This window comes from Scomber japonicus, chromosome 10, assembly GCF_027409825.1.
Source record: "Scomber japonicus isolate fScoJap1 chromosome 10, fScoJap1.pri, whole genome shotgun sequence".
Taxonomy (NCBI): domain Eukaryota; kingdom Metazoa; phylum Chordata; class Actinopteri; order Scombriformes; family Scombridae; genus Scomber; species Scomber japonicus.
The window spans coordinates 10,791,760-10,815,881 of record NC_070587.1 but is presented as its reverse complement, the minus strand read 5'-3'; the positions used below and the strand labels follow the sequence as shown (position 1 = coordinate 10,815,881).

Genomic DNA, 24,122 nt, shown 5'->3' with positions numbered 1-24,122 from the left:
TGAAGGATACATTAAACAAGCCATCTCTTTATTTGTTTGTCAGCAGAAAATAAAATGGTATTGTTTACCTTGTTTTTGGTTAATATAGCCATACTAGGATTGCACCCATTCAAAATATTTTCTCTTAGTATGATTAACACTTAACTTTTTAACATATTGTACATAGCCCACCATAGCAGCCTATGAAACCACTTTTTAATTAATCCACAGATCAAACTTGATAGTTAAACTTTAGTTAACTAACAACATTTTTTCATAAGGTTTAATGGACAGATACTCATATTGTAATATTTGATCAAAGTCAGGATTTGGTACAAAAATTGGGTATTTCAGTAAATTGTCAAAGAGCACTGCAGAATGCCTTGTGTTGCTTTTTTGATAGTAAAAAAGCAACACAGCACTTTGGGGATGTATGGATTTTATATAAATTTCTGAAACTCAGTTTAAGCTTTCACTTTGATAAACTGGCACAAACAAAATAAATTATATTTGCAACATTTCAGCTAAGAAGACGGAGTTTCATGCTTCCTGTTAACACATTTCATTTTGAGTTTCCAGGTGTGAGCTGTAAACTGTTGCCCGTCCATGTGGTGGACGTGATTATATTTTAATATGCAGTGTTGATTTACCATGTATCACAAAAGACTCCTAAATCATAATTTTAGTGAATGTTATCTATGCTGATTTTTCTCACTCATTCTGAGTCCTTGAGCACGTTTCTGCAATCAGAAATGACTGAGGCATGCCACAATATGGCAAAATAAGTAACACTTTCCACATCACAGAGATCTGTTCTGCTCTAGCAGCTACTGCAGACCACGATGTCAAAAAAATGATTTATGACAGAAACCTGAGAGCATATACTGTACTGAATATAGGTCTTTGATTTTACATTAGAATCCGGTACTTCCTAATATCAATAGGATGTTGATGTCCCTGCAAACATTGTGTTTAATAGGGTCGGGTCAGGAAACAGTGAAACTGAACTGTGAAAAAGAAAATATGTGGCTTTTTGGTTTCAGTGTTAAAATGCTACAAATCCATCCAGATGAAACCGAGTTAAGACGTTCATGTGTTACTGAAAACTCAGTGGGAAGCCTTTCTTTTTACCTTAACTGACTGAAAGGACTGAACTACAATATTTAATTAAAAAGGAAACATTTGAACTTCTGATATAGTGACCTCTAATGTTGGTCATCCTGGTAATATTTGCTGTTTTTTACAATGCTTGTTACACTGGTTATATTCTTACATTGCTCTCTAACAACACCATAGCTTTTTTTAACATCATGTAAATGGTCAGTGATAATCGTTGAAAATAATGTGACAGTTACAAAGTAAATTCCTGTTGCATCCATTTGAAATATGAAGACGTGTTGCTTATTAGCAGGTGTTAGCTGCAGTAAATTATTGGCTACAAGTGTACACACCCTGTACGCATTTAACTAAAACTCTCACACAGTTTGGTCTGATGTGTGGTTTCTGAGTTTATGGGCGCATCATAGCATATGCCTAGTGGTCTTCTGAGGGCCCCTCACATCTTTAACCTCAGTATGGTGCAGATAGAAATGCTGCCTCAGTGTCAAAAACTTTTGTGCGCGCGTGTGTGTGTCTGTGCACGCGCGTGTGTGTGTTTGGTAGCGGATGCAGGACAAATGAGCACCAGCAGTTAATTTTTTCTTTTCCCCAGAAGAGTCATGTGGTCAAGTTGGGTTTGAGGAAGGGGGCTGGGGAGCAGAGGTGGGGGTAGTTGTTTTTAACTTTCAGTTAAAACCACCTGCAACTAGCTGACGCACTATCAGATCAGATTTCTAAACCTAAAATGGTAGTATAGTAGTATGTTATATGTGAGTATGGAAAACTCTCTTTTAAATCAGATTTGACGTTTACTGTCTATCATCTTTAAAGACAAATAATCCTTGTAGGGTAGGAAGGACATCATGAAAGAATATTACGTTAGTTCACTTTCTGTAACAAAATCAGCTTTTCTATCTTCAATATCATATCTGTTTTTTGACATTAACAGTTAACAGTAAGAGGCTTATTTTTTTGGCTCTTGTCATCCTTTAAATTTAAACATTTTAACCCAATTTAAACATTAATTGAAAATAAAAATTGATGACAAAATTGTTGCACTGTCTATTGTACTGGACCCTCCACTGGACTCCTGTGGGCTCCTGTGATCATCAACACAGATGCTGACCCTGCATGGGTCAACATCTGTGTTATTATAGATTCTTTTATTTTCACTTTAAATATAGCTTGGTGTATTGCAGAGGTGTAAGAGGTATTCAAACCCTCAAGTAAAATTAGCAACACAACATGGTGAAATTAATTAAGTAAATGTACTGTATTATGAGCAAATGTACTTAAATAATTAGAGGTTAAAATACCCATTGCAGAATGCTTCTATCAAAGCTATGTTATTACATATTTTATTGTTGTTGATCATAGCATTATAATATTATAATCCGAAAATTTACCAGATAAATGTAAAAAGCACAATATTTAGCTTCTGAAATGTAGTGGAATGGAAGTTGCAGAGAAATACTCAAGTAAAGTACAAGTACCTCAAAACTGCACATTAGTAAAATATATTTAAAGGACTAGCGTATAAGATTTAGTTGCATCTAACAGTGAGGTTGCAAATGGCAACCATTTGAATAATCCCCCCCACCCCTCGGTGCTTAAATGCACCCATGGAACATGCTTACTAGAAACTTTCACTGGCCGAGGCTGCTAATTTTCTGTTTAGTCCTCTAGCTAACTTGAATAGGGATAAAACGGTTCAATCGTGCGATTCTTGTAGTTCTTCAAAACTGTGATCCACTGAATGGATCAAATTCTGATAGTGAAACTACATTTTGCAGGATTGTGATGCTCAACAAAAAAAAAAAAATGTATCCACTAATTTACAGAGGTAGCCTATCTTTTATAATGTAAGTCTATTTGGGCCCAATAGCATCCTGTGAAGTTGTAATTACAGGGTTAGGCCACTATGTCAAATGTCAAATTGGCTTTGAAGCCCATTTCTTCCTTTTGGATCGATGTTGACATAAAGGGCTAATTTTAACACAACAATTCTTATTTTGATGTGATGAAACACAAATCAGCTAAACATATGTATAAATATTTTATTCAATTTCTGCCAAACGGGCCCACTAAATCCCACATACTGGTCCTTTAATTTACATTTCATCACTGGCTTAACTGCAGACATCTTCATTATGTGTGGCTGGACCCGGTGTCTTAAAGAGCCTTTACTACGCTGATGTAAACCGAGAAGACATATTGATTATTTATCGTTTTCTTTGTGTCTATTTTTAAACCTACCTCAATTGAAATGAGACATTGCATAGCTCACCATTATCAAAAGAATCTACCTGCTTAATACAAAGAACTTTGCAGGTGGTTTTAACAAACCAATAAAATCACTCCAGTCAACAGAGAACATTTCCTTTCCTATATCGCCCTGAAATCACTGCATAAAACTGGAATTCAGTGTCTCCTCTATTCATTGTATTTTCTCGATTACTGTGGGGGAAATTTGTGGCAGCAACATGGGATTATATTTCTCAACTGAGCACTACAAAGCAAAACCCGATCCGCTGCTATTACGTAACAGCCGGTGACATAACTCTCTCCAGCCTGGGACGGTCAGGGCGCACGGAGAGCGCACGGACGGGAGGGGGGAACCGGGGCGCACGGCTTGTGAACTGCCGGCCGGTGCAGCTGCACTCTCTCCTCTCAACTGCCTCGGGGGGAATTAAATTATTTCAAAACAACCACACAAGAGGAGGTGTACTGTTGGACGAGAGAGCCTGTAAGAAGATGACGGTCGAGTTTTGGGACCCGCTGTAAGGACAGGAAGGAGGCGAGATGGCAGTGCATGTTTTCAAATGCCTGCGCCGGCCCGGGCGCTAGAACAACAGGTAGTATAGCTTTTGTCAAATTGCCTTTTGAGTCAAATGGCGGCAGGTGGAGTTCAAAACCGACTGATTTAGCAGGCGTCTGTGGTTGTGTGTGTGTGTGTGTGTGTGTGTGTGTGTGTGTGGTTGTGTGTGTGTGTGTGTGTGTAGTGCGAGGTGGTGAGTGTGTAGGGCCACACAGTGTTTGGACAGGAGAGTTATGGAATATGCGGAGCCCGACGTGCCCCCAGCTGACACCCCCATCAAAAAAGGTAAGAGGATCCATCATTGAGGTTATATTCTTCACATTAACGTTTGTTGTAGCATGTGTGTGCTTTTTGAACTTTAATGTCTCTGCAAGCAGAGGATCTTTACAGGACTACATAATAGTCCTTGGTTTATTTTTAGTTATCTGTTTTAATTCTCTCATATTATTTTGTGTTTTTATGTTCCTCCTATTTAGAGTGAGCCATGCTCTTAACTCCCAGCATGCCATTCTGTGCCCTCTCCCACCCACATCTGTCCCTTCCTCGGTTACTCTTTACCTCATTCTGCTCACCTTTCCTGCACCAGACCTCCATTCTGTTTCTCCCAGTCCCCTGTCAGTGCCAGTAATATCTTCTTTCCCTCCACTCATCCCCATCTTTACTCCAGTAACCCAACTCATCCCCTTTCACTGCGACGTTGTTAAGGTGCTGTGTGAACGGGTAAGAATGGCAGTAAGCCGGAGTAATCCTAGGGATTAGCTCTTATTTTGCTTCTGTTTTTGGTCAATGCTTTTCTATTCAAAGCCCTCTCCCTGGCTAAAATCAAACCATTGGCAGTCACATAAGATAAGACACCTTGTCCCTCTGCCACAGAAACCCACTACACACTGTTTCTACAATTCTCCTAGCATGGAAACACAGTTTGCTAAAGTTCAAAGTGCCTTGGTACATCAATGTTGACTATTCAAACAACATAGTCAGTCATGTCTCAGTTCAGCAGATGTGATGTTCAGCATGAAGGAAACTTTTTTTTTTTAACACCTTTACTCAAGTAAACATGACTCACAGTAGAATACAACTCCATTACTGATGAAAGTCCTGCATTTTTAATTGCATTTAAATGTAATGTTCATCCACTTGTAAATCCACTTGCTGTATTAAACAATGCAGATAGTTTCAGTTGTATTTGCCTATCTTTTGAGATATCTGATATTGTGACTTCTGCTGCTGCACAAAGCGGTGAAAAATGTCACGAAAAAACTCGACACACTCTCTGTCCGGAAACGATTTCCTGGGTACTTTAACCTAGAGACCTAATTGTCAACACTTTCAATCGAGAAGTAATTTCTATTAATGTCACGAAAGTGTGAAACCTGTGGAAAGAGTAGATTTAGTGCTACTATATATAAATATATAAAAAAAGATTAACAGAGTGGACGAGCAAAAGCAAACAATATTGTGTATGTATGAAAGTGTACTTGTCATTTCTGTTTAGTGTAAAGTAGTAAACGGGACGGTTAAAGTTTATTTCAAACACACAGTCACAGCTGTTCATTCTGCTATTGTTCCATCATGTTTTGAACTGTATTTTGAACTGGTTTTCAGTACAATTAGAAAAAGCCAAGACATCCTCAGTTGTATACACAAATGTAGTTTTTTTATACCACAATTCATCTTACTAATCAGGTAGTGAAATTGCTGTGATGTAGCTTTAGTCTGGTTAAAGTTTCAGTGTGGTTGTACAGTTTTGCGTACTGCTGAGATGGCTCTTCTTTAAGGCGAAGTGAGTGTCTTGGTTTTAGTGGCTGTTGTGGGTGTCATGTAATTTTTCTCGAGTACTGGGTTTTCATCTTTGGTACAGCTCCCCATTGCATTTCCTCCCGTCTGCTGGGTAAAACTTAGCTCCTGTTTATCATTTGATACAAAATGTCTGCAGTGTCCCCCTTTGGTTCTATTGTTGGTCCGTTCCTCTTCTCCATTTGCGCTGTACTTTCAGTCATATACCTGTAATTCACAAACATAATATTGGTCGCTATTGTGCACTTCTATCACCTGACCCCACGCTGTTTGGAACTGCTAGACAGTTCTCTTTTACCTACATTGAAGTAAATCACCTCACTGACGATCAGGATTCATGGTATTTGTTGTTGTTGTCATTGTTTTTATTTATTTTAGTTTTTAATGAGTCATTGCTGCAAATGTATGAAGCCAAGATCCTTAGGAAGCTACTTTAGCACTCGTTATTTAGTTTTGCTTTTAACAGAATTTATGTTCAGTATTGTATTTTTGGTTATTTTGTAAATTACATGCATACGTTTGTGTTTTTAATTTATTTACTTATGCATTTATTATTTATTCCAGCCAATATAAACTTACTAAAAAAACACCATATGCCTTCATGATTTTATGTGCTCTATGTTACATTGGCACTCAGGCTGAAGAGCACCGCTATGTTAATAAAGTAGCTTCTCTGACATTAATATATTTGTGTTTTATCTGTTATTTTGTATTTGGTCCGTGTTTTATGTGCTGTGCTTTATATTCAGGCAGACTTCTCAGGCTACTCTGTGTTCAGTGGTCTTCAGTGCTGTTATGTAACGTAACAACTGTCACTTCAGCAGTCAGCTTAGATGTCAGAGTGTAGAGACGATAGTGTGAGTTGGACTGATGAGTGGTGTTGATGTTTGTGTCTCTTAGTGCTTGATGGTCACATAGAGTGAATGCATTTTTGTGTGTGTGTGTGTGTGTGTGTGTGTGTGTGTGTGTGTGTGTGTGTGTGGAGGTTTACGGCCCGGGTAACAGGTGTGTGTTGCTAAATATCAATATCTACATTGCTGCGTCACCTGTTTGTACAGAAGCTGATATATTTATATTTATAGATAAAAACATTTGTATATGTATATATATGTGTGTATATTTATATTTATATATATATGTGTGTGTGTGTGTACACCATCTGATTATTATTCTTTATAACTTCTAATAATTCAGAATCATTCATTTCAAGAATAACAGCGACTGCCCTAAAATTCAAAGTGTGTTTCTGGTGACTCTAAATAACGGAGGGATTTCTGTTGATAGTGTGGTTGTTCATCAGATAAAGAATACATTACAAATGATCTTAATTTGTTTTATAAAGAAGCTGTTGAACATTTTTATAACTAAAATAACAACAATCAGTCTTTACTCTCCTGCCTGAAATCATATAATGTAATTCTTGTGCAATTATTTAACATATTCATTTTGCTGTATAACCCTCAAGCCCACTGAAACATGTAAAACCCATCAACGAATTAAAAAATGCAGTGGATCGTTTTCAGTGATCATAAGTCTTTTACATTTTATTTAGAAATAACCTTAAAACTCTTATTTAGGTTGTGTTGAAATTTCTACATTTTCCGCGTGTGTATGCACTGCTCTGCTTTCATTCCATGCATTCTGCTTATGAAGCAAAACTGATTTGATGAGGGGAGGAAAACAGTGGAAACCACAGAGGGCCTGATCAGGCACCAGAGAAAGACTGGCTAGCGCTGCATCTTCCATTGATACTTATCTCCCCAGTCCCACACACACACACACAGATACAACTCCAGAAATAAACCCCGTGGTTCAGAACAGACCCTATACGCATTTACTCAGACTCTGCAATTCAAACTTTCTCACAATTGCGGTCAAACAGACAGACAAAAAGAGGACCTATTGCTTCACAGACACCCACCTTCCTTCACCTTTATCTCCTGTGTGTTTGTGTGTGTCTGTGTGTGTACATGTACCAGAGAGTTACACCAACATAACATACATGTACTAGTGTAAATAGGAATCCTCTAATTTAACCTGTCTATGCTTCTTATCTGTCCACAGGCATTATGTACATTGGAAAAAAATAAACACAGCGTTCTGCGAACCCTGTAACACGTGACTATGATGAGGAGTCTTTCACTGTTCAGTGTATTAGCTTCAGTTTAAATTTAAAAGAGTTAGTTTCTGTCACATTTCATGATATTCAGTTTATTCCCTTGGTTAAAAACTGACCCGGAGTACTGAATTTTCAGGATTTCACATATGTGAAATTACGGTGGCATAACATCCTTGTTTGCATCTGAAGCTTAAACATATATTTGAGCCTCACAAGCAATACACTGCTACAAGTAAAAGTCTCAAAAAATACAAACTTGTATTTAAGTAAAAGTACAATAAAAGAATTGGCAATTTACTTCTTTTTTTTTTTTTTACAATGTCTCATTATCTTATCATCATCGAAGTCAAATGACTGGATCATTACATTTAAGTTGTACTTTCTGGTCAAGATGGAGTCAGTTTGAACTTAAAAAAAAATACTAATTACAGCTGGTAATGTAGTAGAGAAGAAGTAGAAAGTACTCCAAGAAAATGGAAATACTCGTGAAGTACACAACTTTTTGTACCTGGTTTCCACTTTTAATATTTGATGCAACATTGACACTTAAGTCAAGCTTAGTCGCAATTTTACTCTTAAGTCAAGCTTATTTTACTATATTAAAGTTTGATTTAATGTTTGAGCTTCAATGAGCTGAAAAGAGTTTTCGTAGCTCTGTACAGAACTCACATAGAAGTATTTCCACCAGGCATGTGTGAGATGCATGTACAGTTTGAAGTACAGTCTACAAAGGCAGATGTTCTTTTTTGTTCTGACATTTAATTGGGTCTCTACTTGATTAGATGACTGTTAGGCATCTTCACATATGTAGGTACATGTGTTTCAGTTTTATGGTTTGGTGACATGACTCAATTTTGTTCTCCTTTGATAGATTTGTTTCAGAAGTACAAATTGTACTTTTAATACACAACTTGAATAAATGTACAAATGTAGTGTAGTTATTTTCCAACACGGGCAGGTGTTAAAAAACAGGTTGAAAGGTTAAAAGCAGTGCTAACTCTATTTAGGGGTTCGGTGTGTGGTTTGGGCTGATTTTAAATTGAGTTTAAGTCAAACGTACAAAGTTCGTGAGTACATTACGCTGTGTGGAGTACATTACGCTAGATACTCAAGTAGGCGAACTTACAGTTAGAGTTGTTTAGATTTGATTCACTGACTTCATCTTTTCTCCCACAGAAGGAGTCGTGTCCAAGAAGACTCATTTGAGTAAGTGCTCTATGAAATGCTGTATCTGTTTGTGTTAACATGTGTGTGTTTGTTCGTATGTGGTAATGACATTGCTTGTGTTTGTGCTAGATATTTGTGCATGCATTGTGGTTGACTTCGTAGTTAGTGAACATACAACATTGCACCTGTACAGCAATGCACACACACATGCACACACTGTGGTGTCACTGGAGTTGGGCCATTAGCAACACAGTGTGTTGCACCTGTGCTGCCCCCCTAACTCACACACACACTCACACACACACACACACACACACACACACACACACACACACACACACACCGCATGCACACAGTGATGAAAATACCAACAACTATGGCTTTGGCACTTTGGCATCTGAATGCAGATGACAGCGATAACATCTCATCTTTTTTTAACTTCTCTGGTTTAACACTTTCTGCCACAACTTTAGCACACCTGGGTGTGTTATCAAGTGTGGAGATGCTCTGTGTAACCCTCATGTTAGGTGGTGTGATGATAAACAATTTGAGCATTAATAATATCTGATCTCTGCTTGTGAGTGACTGCACATGTGTGTACAGTAAATTCAAATTCCTTTACAGCTGCACAACAGAGAAGTCATTCTTAGTTTTACTTTGGAGTTAAGTAAAAAGAAAGCAGCGCAGAATACAGAGTAATACTAGCCATGGAGGTCTAGTGTTGGTCTGTGTATCAGTCAGGTGTTATAGATGGAGCGATGATAAACAGAGAGATGAGAGAACTGAGGAACACAGTGGTAGATTGTGACTAAGTAAATTTACTTAAGTAAAATACAATTTTAGTGTCCCTGTACTGCACTTCGTATTAACATTTTATGCATTAAAGAAGCAAATAGTGTATTTTTCACTCCATATGTTGTTACTAGTTTCTAGATTTAAAAACATAAATTATGACGAGTTTTTGAAATGTGATGGATTGATAGAGACTAAAGTACACAGCAGTATGTAGCGCTCAACATCAACCAGCTTTATAAAACGCTGCTTACACCTAAATTCATCAGTAATACAGGGTGTCCATAAAGTCTCTGTACAATTTAACACATTTATTATAAAAGCAAATGAATAGACAAATCTGTGGAAATGTAATCATTTAATACACCTCTATATGGGCACCATTAGTTGCACGAAGCAGATCAAGACGGACAAACCTGATTAACATATCTCATCAATTGCTTTTGTAATTAATTTTTTAAATTGTAAAGAGACTTTGTGGACACCCTGTATAATAGAACGCTAACACTCTTTTACTTTTTTTGCTCCTAATACTTTCACATATTTTGTTCTAGATTATGAATACAGGACTTAATATTTTAATTGTGTGGTCATAGTGTGCTATTTTTACTCAAGTAAAAAAATCTCAATGCCTCACAGAATATCTGCAAGCTAAAGTATAAAAAGCATAAGAGTCAAACATAGAAAGATTGAAAAATGTTACGAGAAGAAAGAAATGATTCTTTAATTGATTATATATGCGTTTTCAGGACTGAAGAAATCAAATCTTACTGTACTGAAAATCTTCAGCAACTTTTTCTGCCTCCTCAGTCATTCCTGCTGACAGGGAGTCTTAAAGCTGCCAGACACTATAAAGTTATTCTTTTTTTAAGACGTGTGGTATAGAGTGAGGGGGTGACGGATAACAACAAAGGTTTAAGGAAAAAGTACCTTGAGAAAAAAAGACCAGGGGACAGCCCCCCTGTCTTTGTCTCTCACCCTCCCTCTCTCTCTCTCTCTCTCTCTCTCTCTCTCTGTCTCTCTCTCTCTCTCTCTCTCACACACCTATACACATGCACGCACACTAACAAGATAGGTGAGGCATTGACTGACTGACGCAAAAGTCTGAATTTGTGTGCTGAAGCTGCAGTGAGCACTAGACCCGGCTTGCTAAGGGACGTTCAAAAAAACGGAGGGTTACAAGAATAGGTGGTGCGTAAAACAGTGAAAAAAGAAAGACAAAAGTTAAAGCATAAGTGAGTTTGTGAAAGTGGGACAAACATCTGAGACGAGTGGAGGAGTGAGGATGATGCGAGGTAGGGATAAAGTTCTTTGGTTGGTTTGTGTGTGGGCAGTACAATCAGATATTTTATCAATTTGATCAATCACCTCAGTTTTGGTCATTGCTACTCTTCATGCTAATCTGATTTTACTATTGTAAGTGATATGACTGCAACCTGGTGCTTCTGATAGTGCACACAATATCATTGTCAAGATGTCTAATATCGAATTTAGGTTCTAATGAGCTGTATTTCTTTTTATCAAAGCTTTTATTAAGTCCTTGAAATAACGTAATCTTCATGTGAACCCACATCAACTGTGTTAAAGTTTATCAGGCTGTGTTTTTGTAAAGGTTCCCATTTTTAACATTTGTTGCAACACTGTCTCGAGCAAGCTCTGCATTCACTTATGTCAAACTTATTTTTACGATTTCAACATTTTACATAATGTTTGAGCTTTAATCAGCCGAACCAATTTTCGGCAGCTCTCAGAAAAACATATTTCCACCAAGCACATGTGAGAGGTTAGCTACGTGAAGTTTAGACCTTTTTTATTTGTTTTGAAATCTAATTGCAGTGGAGTCTCCAGACTGCTTGATTGGATGACTGTTGAGTACGTTCGCATAGATGTGTGTTTCAGTCTTAGGGTTTGGTAATATGACTCAATTTTGAGATCTCTTTGAAGAATTTGAGATTTGAATCATGTCTCAAATATTTCTACCTTTTCTCCCACTCCCACATATACGACGCACCACGGGAAAGAAGCAGAGCTGATTTTAGAGGGGTGAGAATTAGAGTATAATTAGTTGTAAATGTAACTTTTTAGACAGTTTTAGTTAATCTGCACAATACCTATTGTTTGAAGTCGTTCTGTGTCCTTCATCAGCAATCATGAAAGCAATCATTGGATCTGAAGCTTGTTCTGAAACACCTGAGATGTTTAATACCATTTGCAAAAATGTCCATAGAACACCAAACACAAACTAACGTCAAAGCGTAAGAGAAAGGAAAACAGGATGCTTCACAACTTCATTGCTTCAGTTTGAATGGACTGACTCCTCATACATACAGTAGACAGGATGCAGAGGAAATTCTGATAATATTGTGATCATGATATGGTGAGAGGCAGAAAGACTACTATAGAGAAAAAATTCATGTTGTAAATTGCTTACACATTCCCTCTTTTTCAAAACACACACACATACACACACACACACACACACACACACACACACACACATACCTGCAGCTGCTTTTTAGATGGCGCCTAGATGCAGCATATCTCAGCCCTGCACCTGTGTGTGGATACTGTGAGAGGAGGGTTAATAACTTAATAATTGTGACTTTACTAGAGCTGGGAGGGGAAAATTAACTAATTGACTAACAAGACACACTCCCAGTCAGAATTTACACACATTCATACACATTTCGTATGGTTTTGTTGTTGTGTTCGGGGGATTCCTGTGTAGATTCTTATTCAGTTTCTTTATCAGAAAGGATTTCCTTGTTCCTCTGTGTGCAGAAGCCTGCGCAGCACTTCCAAAGCAGCAAAGCGGTTGGCTTTACATCAAAGGGTACGAAATCGCAGGTGACACATTCCCCCCTAAAAATATGGTAAATGTAATACAACAGTTGAGCTGATTCATACCCTTTGTGACTGTCAAAACATTACTCCGGTCAAACACCCCCAAATTCAACCTTCACTTCAAAGTAAAATATGGTAAATCAGATGCTAATTGTCATTCAGATTGGCTTTGATCACGTCTCTTTTCGCCAGACAACGCTTTGTATCTAGTTTTTTCCCACTTTGTTGTTGTCAAATAATGAATGAAGTAGAAACTCAGTAGTGAAGGAGTTCTCACACTTATCAAGCAACCACAGTAAAGACATTTACACTTGTAAACTTTAGCAGTGAAACATATTTAACGAGAAATGTTAATTAATCAAATATTTTATACTTGAGTGGTGTGAAATACACACCAGCTTGTCATTACTGGCCATGACTTTTGTCTGATGACAAATGCTATTTTTGTTTTCTTTTTTTAAATCTCTCTTCTTAGTTTATTTAAAGATCTTTAAAGTGTTTAAAGTGTTTTGATCGTAGTGATAAATCATATTATCTTCTCATTCAGACTGATACATTTTCATTTTGTGCCAGTAGGAATTTTTTTAGAATCAAGTTTGCATGGCAGGACCAATGAATCTAAAGTTGGTTGGGATATAATATATAGTCAAATATTTATGGTAATGTACGGTAAAGGCAAGGCAAGGCAGTTTTATTTATATAGCGCATTTCATACACAATGGCAACTCAATGTGCTTTACATAAAACAGAAAAACATGTAATTTGAGAAACATTAAAACATACATACATACATAGCAGAATAATATTTTTTAGCAAATGTTTTTTAATTCATTATATTTTTAAATGCAAATGCACAAGAATAGCATTCCCTGTACCATTATGTTGTTATTTAGGTATCGTGTAAGTTCTGATTATATACTTTCACATATATTTCCCCACATACATTTTGATACGATAGAAAATATTGTGTGGTCATATATATATATATATATATGACCACACAATATTTTCTATATATATATATATATATATGATTTTTTTCATTACTCAAGTGATCTTTCAAAATACACTTTTTTTTAACTTCTTGCCTCAGCGAGATACTACATTGACATCTGTACAATATAATTGATTGTAGTCTACACCAGATTTCAACACATTTATTAAAGTACAGTACCAGTCAAAATTTTGGACAAACTTTCTCTTTCAAGTGAATAAAAATGTGTGTCCAAACTTTTGACTTACTAATAAAAATGTTAAGTTTAAATAAGTTTAATTAGTTATTCACCATAATAATCATGTTACTTAAGTGATGAGAACATTTCATTTGCAGTGCTATTGTACATACATAAAATGATCCAAATTATGTGTGATCCTTTCGTTCTGTGACTGACAGATTGATGAACAATCAGTGTGTGCTTGTGTGTGCATGTGTGTGTGTGAGATGTGTATGCAAAGTTTGTTTGCACTTTTGCTTGCGTGTGTATCAAAGGTGAGCTTCCGCCAGAGGAAAGTTGAGGTTTTTTGTCCGTTTACAGTGTAAAGAACAGACCGCTGACAAGGTGACTTTGGGCAGAGACTGATGAGTTGAGGGTTACAATCTGTATCATCCAACCCAAACCCCCCCCCCAGACACCCGACACACACAACACACACACACACTCCCCCGAGTGTCACACAGAAGTTGCGACAGCACTGAAATAAACTCTTTTTAGGGTTAAATCTGAAGATTATAATTTGCTCCATATTTGGCATTTGGCATTTTGCAGTATTTAGTTTTTATTTCAATATTACATTTCCATTACAGCTCTTATATTTAAGGTGATACAGACTCATGACTCTTTTTCACCTTTGCTTGTTCAGTTTGTATTAGAAAGCTTTGAGAGTTCAGTAGCAGCTTGTGACACCTGCAACTGTTGGTTCACTGATCTTTTTTTACTGTCATAGAGCATTTCTTTCGACACTGAAAAATGTGCTTTTTAGCTGGAAATGCATCAGTCATTGATAACTCTAAATACTGATTGAAAAAGCGAAATCAGACCTCTGTGTAGCAGCGTCTTCGTATACTTTGTATGCGGAAGCGTGGGAGGTGGCACTCTTTTATTTTGACTTACAAACCAGAATATTTCCGTGGCTGCACATCTATTGTACTCAGACCTCTTGTTAACATCATGTTGCACATAATACATTCGTTTAGGTGATGGAAAGATGTATTTCACTTTAGTATAAATACGTTAATACAGTTTTATGTGCTGTGTGTGTGTTGGTTTCATATTTGCACACCACACAGATCAAACAGAAAATGTTCACGTTTGTTTGAGATATCAGATGTGATACATGTTGCTATTTTACTAAATAATGAAAAGCACAGTTAATCCCTTTTTTACTCATTATTATTGAACATCGTGCACATTAGCCATAAAACTGTCTTTCAACTCAGTAACCTTATTAATTGGGTCATTCTGAGCGGCTGAGTGGGCCTGCTACATGACACAAAATGAGCTTCAATGTTAAGGCATCGATATAAGTGGCAATAAAAAGTGCTTATTTTAGATTCACTGTACATTAACGTAGAAAACAACCTCTGTTTCGTGACATATAATAACCCCTTTGTCACTTAACAAGACATTCATGGAAGAAGTAAAGGCAGTTTGTTCAGTATTTTTATCTCTCCATCACACACAAACACACACGCATCAGAAGATGTTGGGTTTGATTGGTCTAGGCCTGTGGCTGGAGATAACAAGGTTAGACAAAAAAAGCTCACGTAAGCTGGTGATTGTAAAGGATTCCTCAGTGTTTATCCAGTCAAGTTAATTTCCTCTTACAGCTACTGTTGTCTTTCTACGCACAGATCGCGGCAGATCTTTGACAGGTGGTGGTTGGTGCTTTAGGGTTAGCACCAAAAAAAAAAAGAGTCACAGTGTTACCTGGTGCTACTCTAGTGTGTTTAATGTGTCATATATTGTAGATTCAGTTTTCAAGACTGCCATAGTATAGAAAGTTGTTCGAGGTGCAGTATTTGTGTGTTTGTGTGTACGTGTGCGTGTGTGTGTGAACAGTGAAAGGTTGTGGGTCACGGTGGATTTCCTGTTGTTTGAGGTTGACAATCAGAACTGAAATAGTGATGAGACCACTTCACTTATACTGCACTGCCAGCAGACTTGCACTCATAGTCGCAACTCAGGAACCTTTTTTTTTTTTTTTTTACAAAATATGTGATTCTTTTGAGCTTGCAAATAAATACATCTGTGGTTCATTTCGCCAAATCACCCAGTTGTCTTTTTCAGTGACAGCACTTGTTGAATCTGTGAATTACTCTAATGATTCTTATCACGGTGAATCCTGAGATGAATCAGCTCCATTAGTTACAGCTACAATCTTAACAGCTGTGTAGTGAGGAGTTCTGCTTTATCTTACTATAGATGCATGCTTATACTGCACACACTGTCACACACATTGTATTTAAAAAGAGAATTTGTCCTCCTCGAGAGCCTTCAGGTGATCCCTGTGGCACCAGATAAAGAGGGCACACACTGACACACTAACACACACTTGCGAAAAAATCTGACACAGTTATGCACGGAAACGCAAATACTATAAAAGCATCAAGTCACAGACGTAAGAGCGCGTCTCGTAGAAACCCATCAGTGGAAGGAAGAGAGCAGATAATGAGAATAGATAAACTGAAGATTATTTAGCGTTTGAAAAAGGATGACAATACAGAATGTTCTACTTTCTGAATGTGCTTCATCATCATTCAGTGTCACTATGATGCATAATATGATCTTTATCAGATGAGGTGCACAGTCCCTTATGGTTTTATCTGAGATGTGTATCTTAGGGTTTATAAAACGGTTCCCTCCCCCCGCCAATTTTTTCTACATTTTTGTTACTCTAGTTGATCAAGTGAAGTCTGATTCTGGAAAAAAAAAGAAGAAGAAAGAAAATCGCCACTAAGCAAAAGACTAAGGGGTGTGAGAGCCTGTAGAGATCAGGGGCATGGGGGGAGGTGAGAGGGGGACGGCCATTACTGGCAGTGATGAAGTAGAGAGAGTGCATTACTGGCAGCTGAGTCCTTTATGAGCGAGACAGAGAAGGATTCACAAAGAAAGACATGACATGAAAGAGGGACAGTCACAGCGAAAGAGAAGCACAGTCAACCACTTGAAAGGACTCTGAGGTTGACACCTTCACATTCTCCGCCTTTCTCCATATTCCATGTCCTCAGAAGACTTTTTTCGTATTTGATGTTATTTTGTTCATTATTATTAAGGCAAAAGGTAGTCGAGAGGAAAAAACCTTTGGTCACACAACAGTTGATAGATGTTTAAGGGGAAGTACAGCATAAAACACACATTCTCATGGTGGGAATTGCTTTCCACTTTATTTCTTTGGGTAAGAATGTGCCATGTCATTAAAATTTTATTTGGCAAATGTTGTTATAGAGCTTAAGACTGATGTTTTATTTGGTCTTAAAACGATTTACAAATCAGAAAACATAAGAAATTCTTTAATATTAATCAAGCAACATATAGTTTTATTGAAATGATGCAGTCTTGCTGTGTGTGTTCAGTGTTTGTGTAAATATAGGAATCTGAGGTCATAAGTTCATAGCACAGATTAATCTCCATTTCATCAGTCTTTACAATGATATCATACCAACAGATAAGAGTTTTTCTTTTTCTGATGTTTTTTTTTCAGTCGCCTTGGATTGTGTCATTTCAACATTTTAGCTGCATGAAAAAATAGTTACGATACTGAAGAAATCACTATCTTTCTATCATTGCTGCCCACTCTTGCATCAGAAAGTAAAAGATGGCTGCATTTGAAATTGTTAACATAACAGCTTTTACTTCTGTGTTTGTTTAGCCCAAATTGAAGTTATCCCATGCAAGATCTGTGGTGATAAATCCTCTGGAGTCCATTATGGAGTCATCACTTGTGAGGGCTGCAAGGTGAGTTGACAGCATCACACATATTACTTATCATCACTTATCAGTATTAAAGGAGCATTTCTGAGTTCATTTAGAAACACTGTTGCCATCACATAGTTTGTCCACAAAAAGCACTGACAAGTTTATTTGTCAACTGTAAAATGTCTCACTCATCACATAACTTGTTCATATCTTTAAAAAATAAATGCATTTATTTACTGGCCAATATGCTGTTATCAGATTTTTGCAAGTCTCAAGTATCAATTGATATGTGCCATAAAAATCCTGTATTGTTCAAACTCTGTTGACCATGTGGTACCCATGTTTCAGGGATTCTTCCGGCGTAGCCAGCTGCCCACTGTATCGTACTCCTGCTCCAGGCAGAGTAACTGTCAGATCGACCGTGCAAGTCGTAACCGCTGCCAACACTGTCGTCTGCAGAAGTGCTTAGCGCAGGGCATGAGCAGAGATGGTAAGGCACAAGCACAGCCACACTCACACAGGCCCACTATATTCTTCATTCACATTCATTCTTTTCATCTTCATGGGTTTATATTTGTCCCCCTCAGCGGTGAAATTTGGACGGATGTCTAAGCGCCAACGGGACTCTCTGATCGCTGAAGTGGAGAGACACCGACAGCAGCAGCAGCAACAGCAGCAGCAGCAACAGCAACTTCAGGCAGAACCCCAATCTGTGTTGTCCTACCCCATCAAGGGCCGCCAGGACCGCTCCCCGCAGCTTCTTCAGCCCATGGCTTCAGCCTACTCCTTCACTGGAGAGACTGGACTGCTGTCCTACACCACTGATGTTCACCCTTATCTGGTGTGCTCCCCGAGCGAGTCACAGGTGTCAGACATGATCTATAGAAGCTCTGGTGTCTCTCCCACATCTAGATCCCAGGGGAGGGGGGACAACAGTGGACACTCTGATGGAAGAGGTGAGGCACTTGTGTGTACGCACTTCCCTTCATCCTCCTCTTATTTTTTTATTTTTTTGAAGAATGTTTTGGGCTTTTGCCTTGATTTTTGATAGTAGATGGCAGAGAGGCTGACAGGAAATGGGAAGAGAGAGAGGGGAATGACCTGCAGCATAGGTCCCCCACCAGAATCAAACCAGGGATGCTGCCATTGTATGGCATGTGCGGTTACCACTTGGCTACCAAGGTGCTCCCATCCTCCTCTTCTTGTACCTTATTTGTCTCTCTATTCTCTCTATTCCTCATGTCAGTATTTGACTCCAGACAGCCACCTCATGATCTGATGACAATTCATCCCTACAACCCACTGGAGGATCCTTATAGCCTCTATCCTCACTCTCTGCGTAATATAGGTGAGCAAACGGCACAGTTTGCCAACATGTACTTGTAATTATAGTGTGTTCGTAGTATTTATTAGTGCTTTATCCATTTTCAGATGAGCTGTGTGCCAGCATTGTGCGTTCCCACAGAGAGACCTGCCAGTACAGAGTTGAGGAGCTGCATGCTCTCAGATGGAAACTGTTCAGCAGGGAGGAGATCCAAGCCTACCAGAGCAAAGTAAACTGATTTATGTCTCTTGCGCTGATTATTCTCAGGCCTTCTCTTGCATCTGTGTGATTTTACTCAGGCAGTCTCAAAACAAAACACGGCACTCCAGAGGGCTTAGGACTGAGGCTACTTTACTGTTTGATGAATTAGACAGAGAACTGAGAAAACTGGTTTAATCATTTTCCCCATCTCCTCTTCTGCCTCTTTGATCACACAGGAAGCTTTTTTTACTCTGCAAAAAATTTACCAGCAGGGTATCTGTTGAAATATTTAATCAAGAAAAATATAAAATACATGAACTTCATATGCTAAATTAGAGAAAAGAGCAGTAGACTGAAGGTTTGGGACAGTAGGGGTGACCATTTGAGCCCTTTTTGGTTGATTTGATTGTCATGTTGCAAAATGACTTCTGAAAAAAATAAACTCTGTCTTCTTTCTATTTTGTCACTCCCAGTCAGTGGATGAGATGTGGCAGCACTGTGCCATTCGACTGACTGATGCCGTGCAGTTTGTGGTCGAGTTTGCGAAACACATCCCAGGTTTCCGTATGCTCAGCCAGAACGACCAGATTGCGCTTCTGAAGACTGGTGAGTTTATCGGTCATGGACAAGAGGAGACCATCAGCTGCACTCACAATCTAAAATCTCTGAAATCCCTCTTTCCTTCTTTTTACTAATACGTGTGTTTTTAGGTTCTATGGAGGTGGTTCTGGTGAGGATGAGTCGGTTCTTTAACACAGAGAACAACACCGTCTTCTTTGATGGGAAATTTGCTGGAACTGAAGTCTTCAAGTCTTTGGGTAAGGATGTCTCTCCACACTGAGGCACTTCTGAAACCAGCTGTGTACATAATTATTCTGACCTATCAATGCTCTGTGGTGTCTTCTCTTGCAGCATGTGGTGATTTAATTGCAGCAGTGTTTGACTTTGCTCACGCCATGTGTGCTTTGAAGCTCACCGAGCAGCAGATTGCTCTCTTCTGTGCACTGGTGCTGATCAATGCAGGTGAGATCAACACACCTGACTTCTTTCACTCATGTTGCATTTTACAGGTGACAGAATAGGCAACATATTTCAGTTTTTGTACATCTTGCATTGGAGTGGCCTCTAAACTTTTTTATTTTTTGTTTTTGAGGTTGTTTTGGATTTTTTTGGCTTTTGTTGGCTCGTATTTTTCATTTAATGTTGATAATGTTTTGACATCAAGCACCTCATAGTACTTTGTGTGTGTGTGTGTGTGTGTGTGTGTGTGTGTGTGTGTGTGTGTGTGTGTGTGTGTGTGTGTGTGTGTGTGTGTGTGTGCACAAATAGTTAATTGATGATATCTTACTGGCTTAAATTTAGTTTAGTTTATCCACTTTAGAGTCATATCTAGTCTTAATTTTAACAAATTGAAGAAACAGCTTTTTAACTCAGAGTTTCTACAGAAACATATATGATTTCTTGACTAATATAAATGTTCTTTTTTTAATATTGTTTCAATGACATTTTGCTTGTTTGTTTCATTCATTCACACAGTTTATTTGCCCCCTTGTGGCTGTTTATAGATAAGGTCATATTTTGAGTCCTCACAGTGAACAAGAGCTTATCATACTTGCATGAGTAATTAGTATTAATGTAATTTTGTTAAAAATCTTCATTTGCTTATGATTCCATCCTTCTGTGCAGATCGACCATGTCTGGAAGACAGAGGCAGGGTTCAGAGAGTGCAAAGAAGTGTGGAGTTAGGGCTCACACACATCCTACACCGAGACCACCAACAAAGTCTAATGCACAAGGTACGTGTCTAGGTAAAGAGCAGATAAATGCTGTTATGGGCTCTGATTGAATTTTAAAAGCTAATTAAAATGTGAGCATATTCATTCTTTAATCCGTATGAATGTGCACACATTAAAACACATAACTTGCTGTACTAGAAATTCTAAATGTGTGTGTGTCCTTTCTGCAGCTCCACCAGAGGATGGAGGTGTTGCGTTCACTGTGCAGTCTGCACATGGAGAAGCTGCGCTGGTTCAGTCAGCGTTATCCACTCACCGCTCACTCTATGTTCCCCCCACTCTACAAGGAGCTGTTTGCCTCCGAGGCAGAGCTGCTGCCCGGGACCACCCACTGATGTTTCCCTGAGAATATGCAAAGACACATTTGTACATACATAGATATTATTTCAAGTCTCATTATCACTTCTTGACAGAACCTATTTTTCTAATAATGGAAAATGAATAAGAATAGCACAATAGTCATAGCGTGTTCAGTGTTACATGACTTCCACAGAACTTTTTTGGGTAGATTATGTATCAAATATTTTGATAGCTTAAAACTATTTTGATTATTCCAGGGAAACATGTATTTTGTTGTTCTTTGACGATACTATGTCTGAGTACATTGTCAGTGGGCTACAGGTTTCATTTTCTCTCAGGTTGTGTTGTTGTGATTCTGTGTCACAGTGCATTCAGACATACGGATTCAAAGAAGCAGGACACCAGTCATCATCTTTTGAAACTTTAAAGTCCAGCTAAAAACTCAGCTGAGTACCACAGCCTATATATTTGATAAGTGGCTTTCAAAAGGTTTTTTGCTTGTTCCTCTGTGAATGCCAACAGCTATAATGTTTCATTATAACAGTTATAATGAACTTCAATGGCAACCCAGTATTACTGTGGGGAAATAAGTATGAAATCATCCATAGAAACTTTTAAACCACTCATGCAGCACAATCTACTTTCTCCTCTGTCCATTTGTGTGTTCACTATGTTGCAGACATCAATATTCTTGCTAATACAGCTAAATACACTGCTTTTAAGTCCTCATGGACCTCATCCTGTGTTTGATCCCCAAAATGTTGGCTGGAGAGTTGACTGTGTTCACGGGGAGTTTGATCTCAGTTGTTCCCAAACAATTTTTGGTACTTCCCCATCTTTCAGGAACATGCAAATTAGGGAGCTACCACAGCAAATGATGCAGCGATGTGGCTAATCTTGCAGCTCAGCATGGTTTTGTATTGTTCCAGTTGGGTATTTCAGGGCAAATATCCTGCAAAATATATATTTCCTGCAAAGGAAAAAAGATAAATTAATTTGTCAAATGCCAGTAAACTTTATGATCAGCCTTCAGAAATCTCAGAAAACAACTGCGCAAGTAGAGCTGACACGCCCCCTGACAAGCAAGAGACAACCTGCCTCTTTTTTAACTGTATGTCTGTAGAGAAATGTTTCTCCTCAGGTTGATGTTGTCACAGATTGACTAATGAATTCTACAGAGCAGCAGTACCTCTATAATGTAATCATTTGTGTTTAAAAAGAAATCCTTACAGGCTTTTATATCTTTTGAGCTTTGAAAAGATATGTTGCATTAAATGTAGGAAAAAAAGATATTCAGAGATATAAAAGAACTAGAAGTCTCTTCCTCTGTGTGCAAATTTTTCCTTTTTTCAGATTAACTTGCATATGTTTTGTTTTCTCTGCATATCTTTGAATAAAGCAATGAGTAAAGAGGAAATGTTGAGAGGTTTAAGCATTAAGTACTGTATATCCGGATGTAGCTCTCTCTGTTCCTGGAACAGCTGAGAAAATAATGAAGATAATTACATGTAAATCTTCAAATAAACTGCTGAGGCTGTGACCCCAAGCAGGTATATTCACTTCATTTCTGTGTCTGTGAACAAGCAGATTAATATAAACATCCTCCCTGGATAATAAAAATACTTTGTAACTCATAAAACTCTGAGGTGATGCATATGAAGAACATCCAGGCTCACTGCAGACTTGTAGTTGCAGCACGTAACAAAACAGAAATATTAGTCATTGTTAGGACAACAGACAGAGGCTTGTGGGAAATTGTTATTGAGTTGTTATACACTGTTGCTAACCAGAGCAAGCAAATTAAAAGGCTCTGAGTCAACTTGCGGTAAAGATGACTTATTCATTTTATAATAGGCTACAAAGTTTCCATGTTAAATGTAGCCACAGTCATGCTACAAAGCTTTAATAGAGGGAAGGTAATGCAACTTTCATATGCAGTGGTTCTTTCATCTTCATTTGCAACTCCAGAGTCATGTCAGGTCATGTTTTATTAATTTTATTTATATAGAGCCAAATCATGGCAGAAGTTATCTCAGGGCACTGTTCACATAGGTTGGCGGCCATCTGCCTCAATTGGTTGGATTGAAGGAGAAAGAGGGAGAGGAGAGACATAGAGAATCACAGCAACAGCAATAATATAAAACATATTGATCATAGTGATAGCAGTGTGAACATTTGACTAATAATAGTAGTAGGGTGATATTTTTTCAAATTTCCTTCCTGTGCTTTTTTCTTTTTTTTCTTATGCTCTCATTAGATCTGGGTATCTGGATTTGATAATCTTTAAGATATCAACCAAAATAACCGAATACCAGGTAGTATCGAAACTTCTTCAGTCAAATGACACCTGCATTTGATCCTTTTTTTCAGATGTAGAAAGAAAATACCATTTGTATGGTTTTGCTCGTAGCCAATCACTCATTTAATGTGATGTGTGATTGGCCCACTACCACATCTCCTACAGCCCATACAGTCTGTGATGATAATACTTCATTGTACAGTTCAATACAGTTATTTACTAAATATTTGAATGGTCTGACCACTTTCAAAGTGTATTCATGCAAAAATCATTTGGGTGGGGAGGAGTTGTTGCATTTTATATAACTGAATGCTTCCCTTCACATGATGGGTATCAAATGAGGTAGAAAAAAAGGTATTCAATGAAATAGTGGTATCAGTATCACTTTAAGGGACTAGTATTTGTGATTTTTTTGAATGATGCCCAGCCCTGTACACGATACTTGTGCTGTTTTAAACCTCTTAAGTCTATTGAGATATTGAATGTAATGTTGGGCAATACAAATAAACTTGACTTCACTTGTTCTACTCTTCAATGTGAAGAAAGCAGCTACAGTGTTGTAAACCCCTAATCACATATCATGCATATTTTTACTATAAGACCAGTTTTCAGCTGGGTTTTTTGGCATTATAGCAAGAAAATCATGTTAAGTTTGATTGTTGCAGTTTTCAC

General features: G+C 37.9%; 1 protein-coding gene across 2 annotated transcripts; it reads left to right on the top strand.

The window, feature by feature from the left end:
* Positions 1–3,667: 3,667 nt before the first annotated feature.
* rorc (RAR-related orphan receptor C) lies at positions 3,668–22,166 on the top strand. Of its 2 annotated transcripts, none has more exons than XM_053327025.1 (13): positions 3,668–3,946; positions 4,086–4,180; positions 8,991–9,017; positions 17,484–17,569; positions 17,879–18,020; positions 18,118–18,486; positions 18,777–18,878; positions 18,962–19,083; positions 19,529–19,661; positions 19,766–19,873; positions 19,968–20,078; positions 20,742–20,851; positions 21,022–22,166. In XM_053327025.1, exons 2-13 carry the CDS (start codon positions 4,129–4,131, stop codon positions 21,184–21,186), a joined length of 1,527 nt encoding a protein of 508 aa, XP_053183000.1. In that variant the 5' UTR covers positions 3,668–3,946; positions 4,086–4,128; the 3' UTR covers positions 21,187–22,166. The 2 variants fall into 2 exon arrangements, with proteins under 2 accessions (XP_053183000.1, XP_053182999.1); XM_053327024.1 differs by having other exon boundaries at positions 8,988–9,017.
* The last annotated feature ends 1,956 nt before the right edge of the window (positions 22,167–24,122 follow it).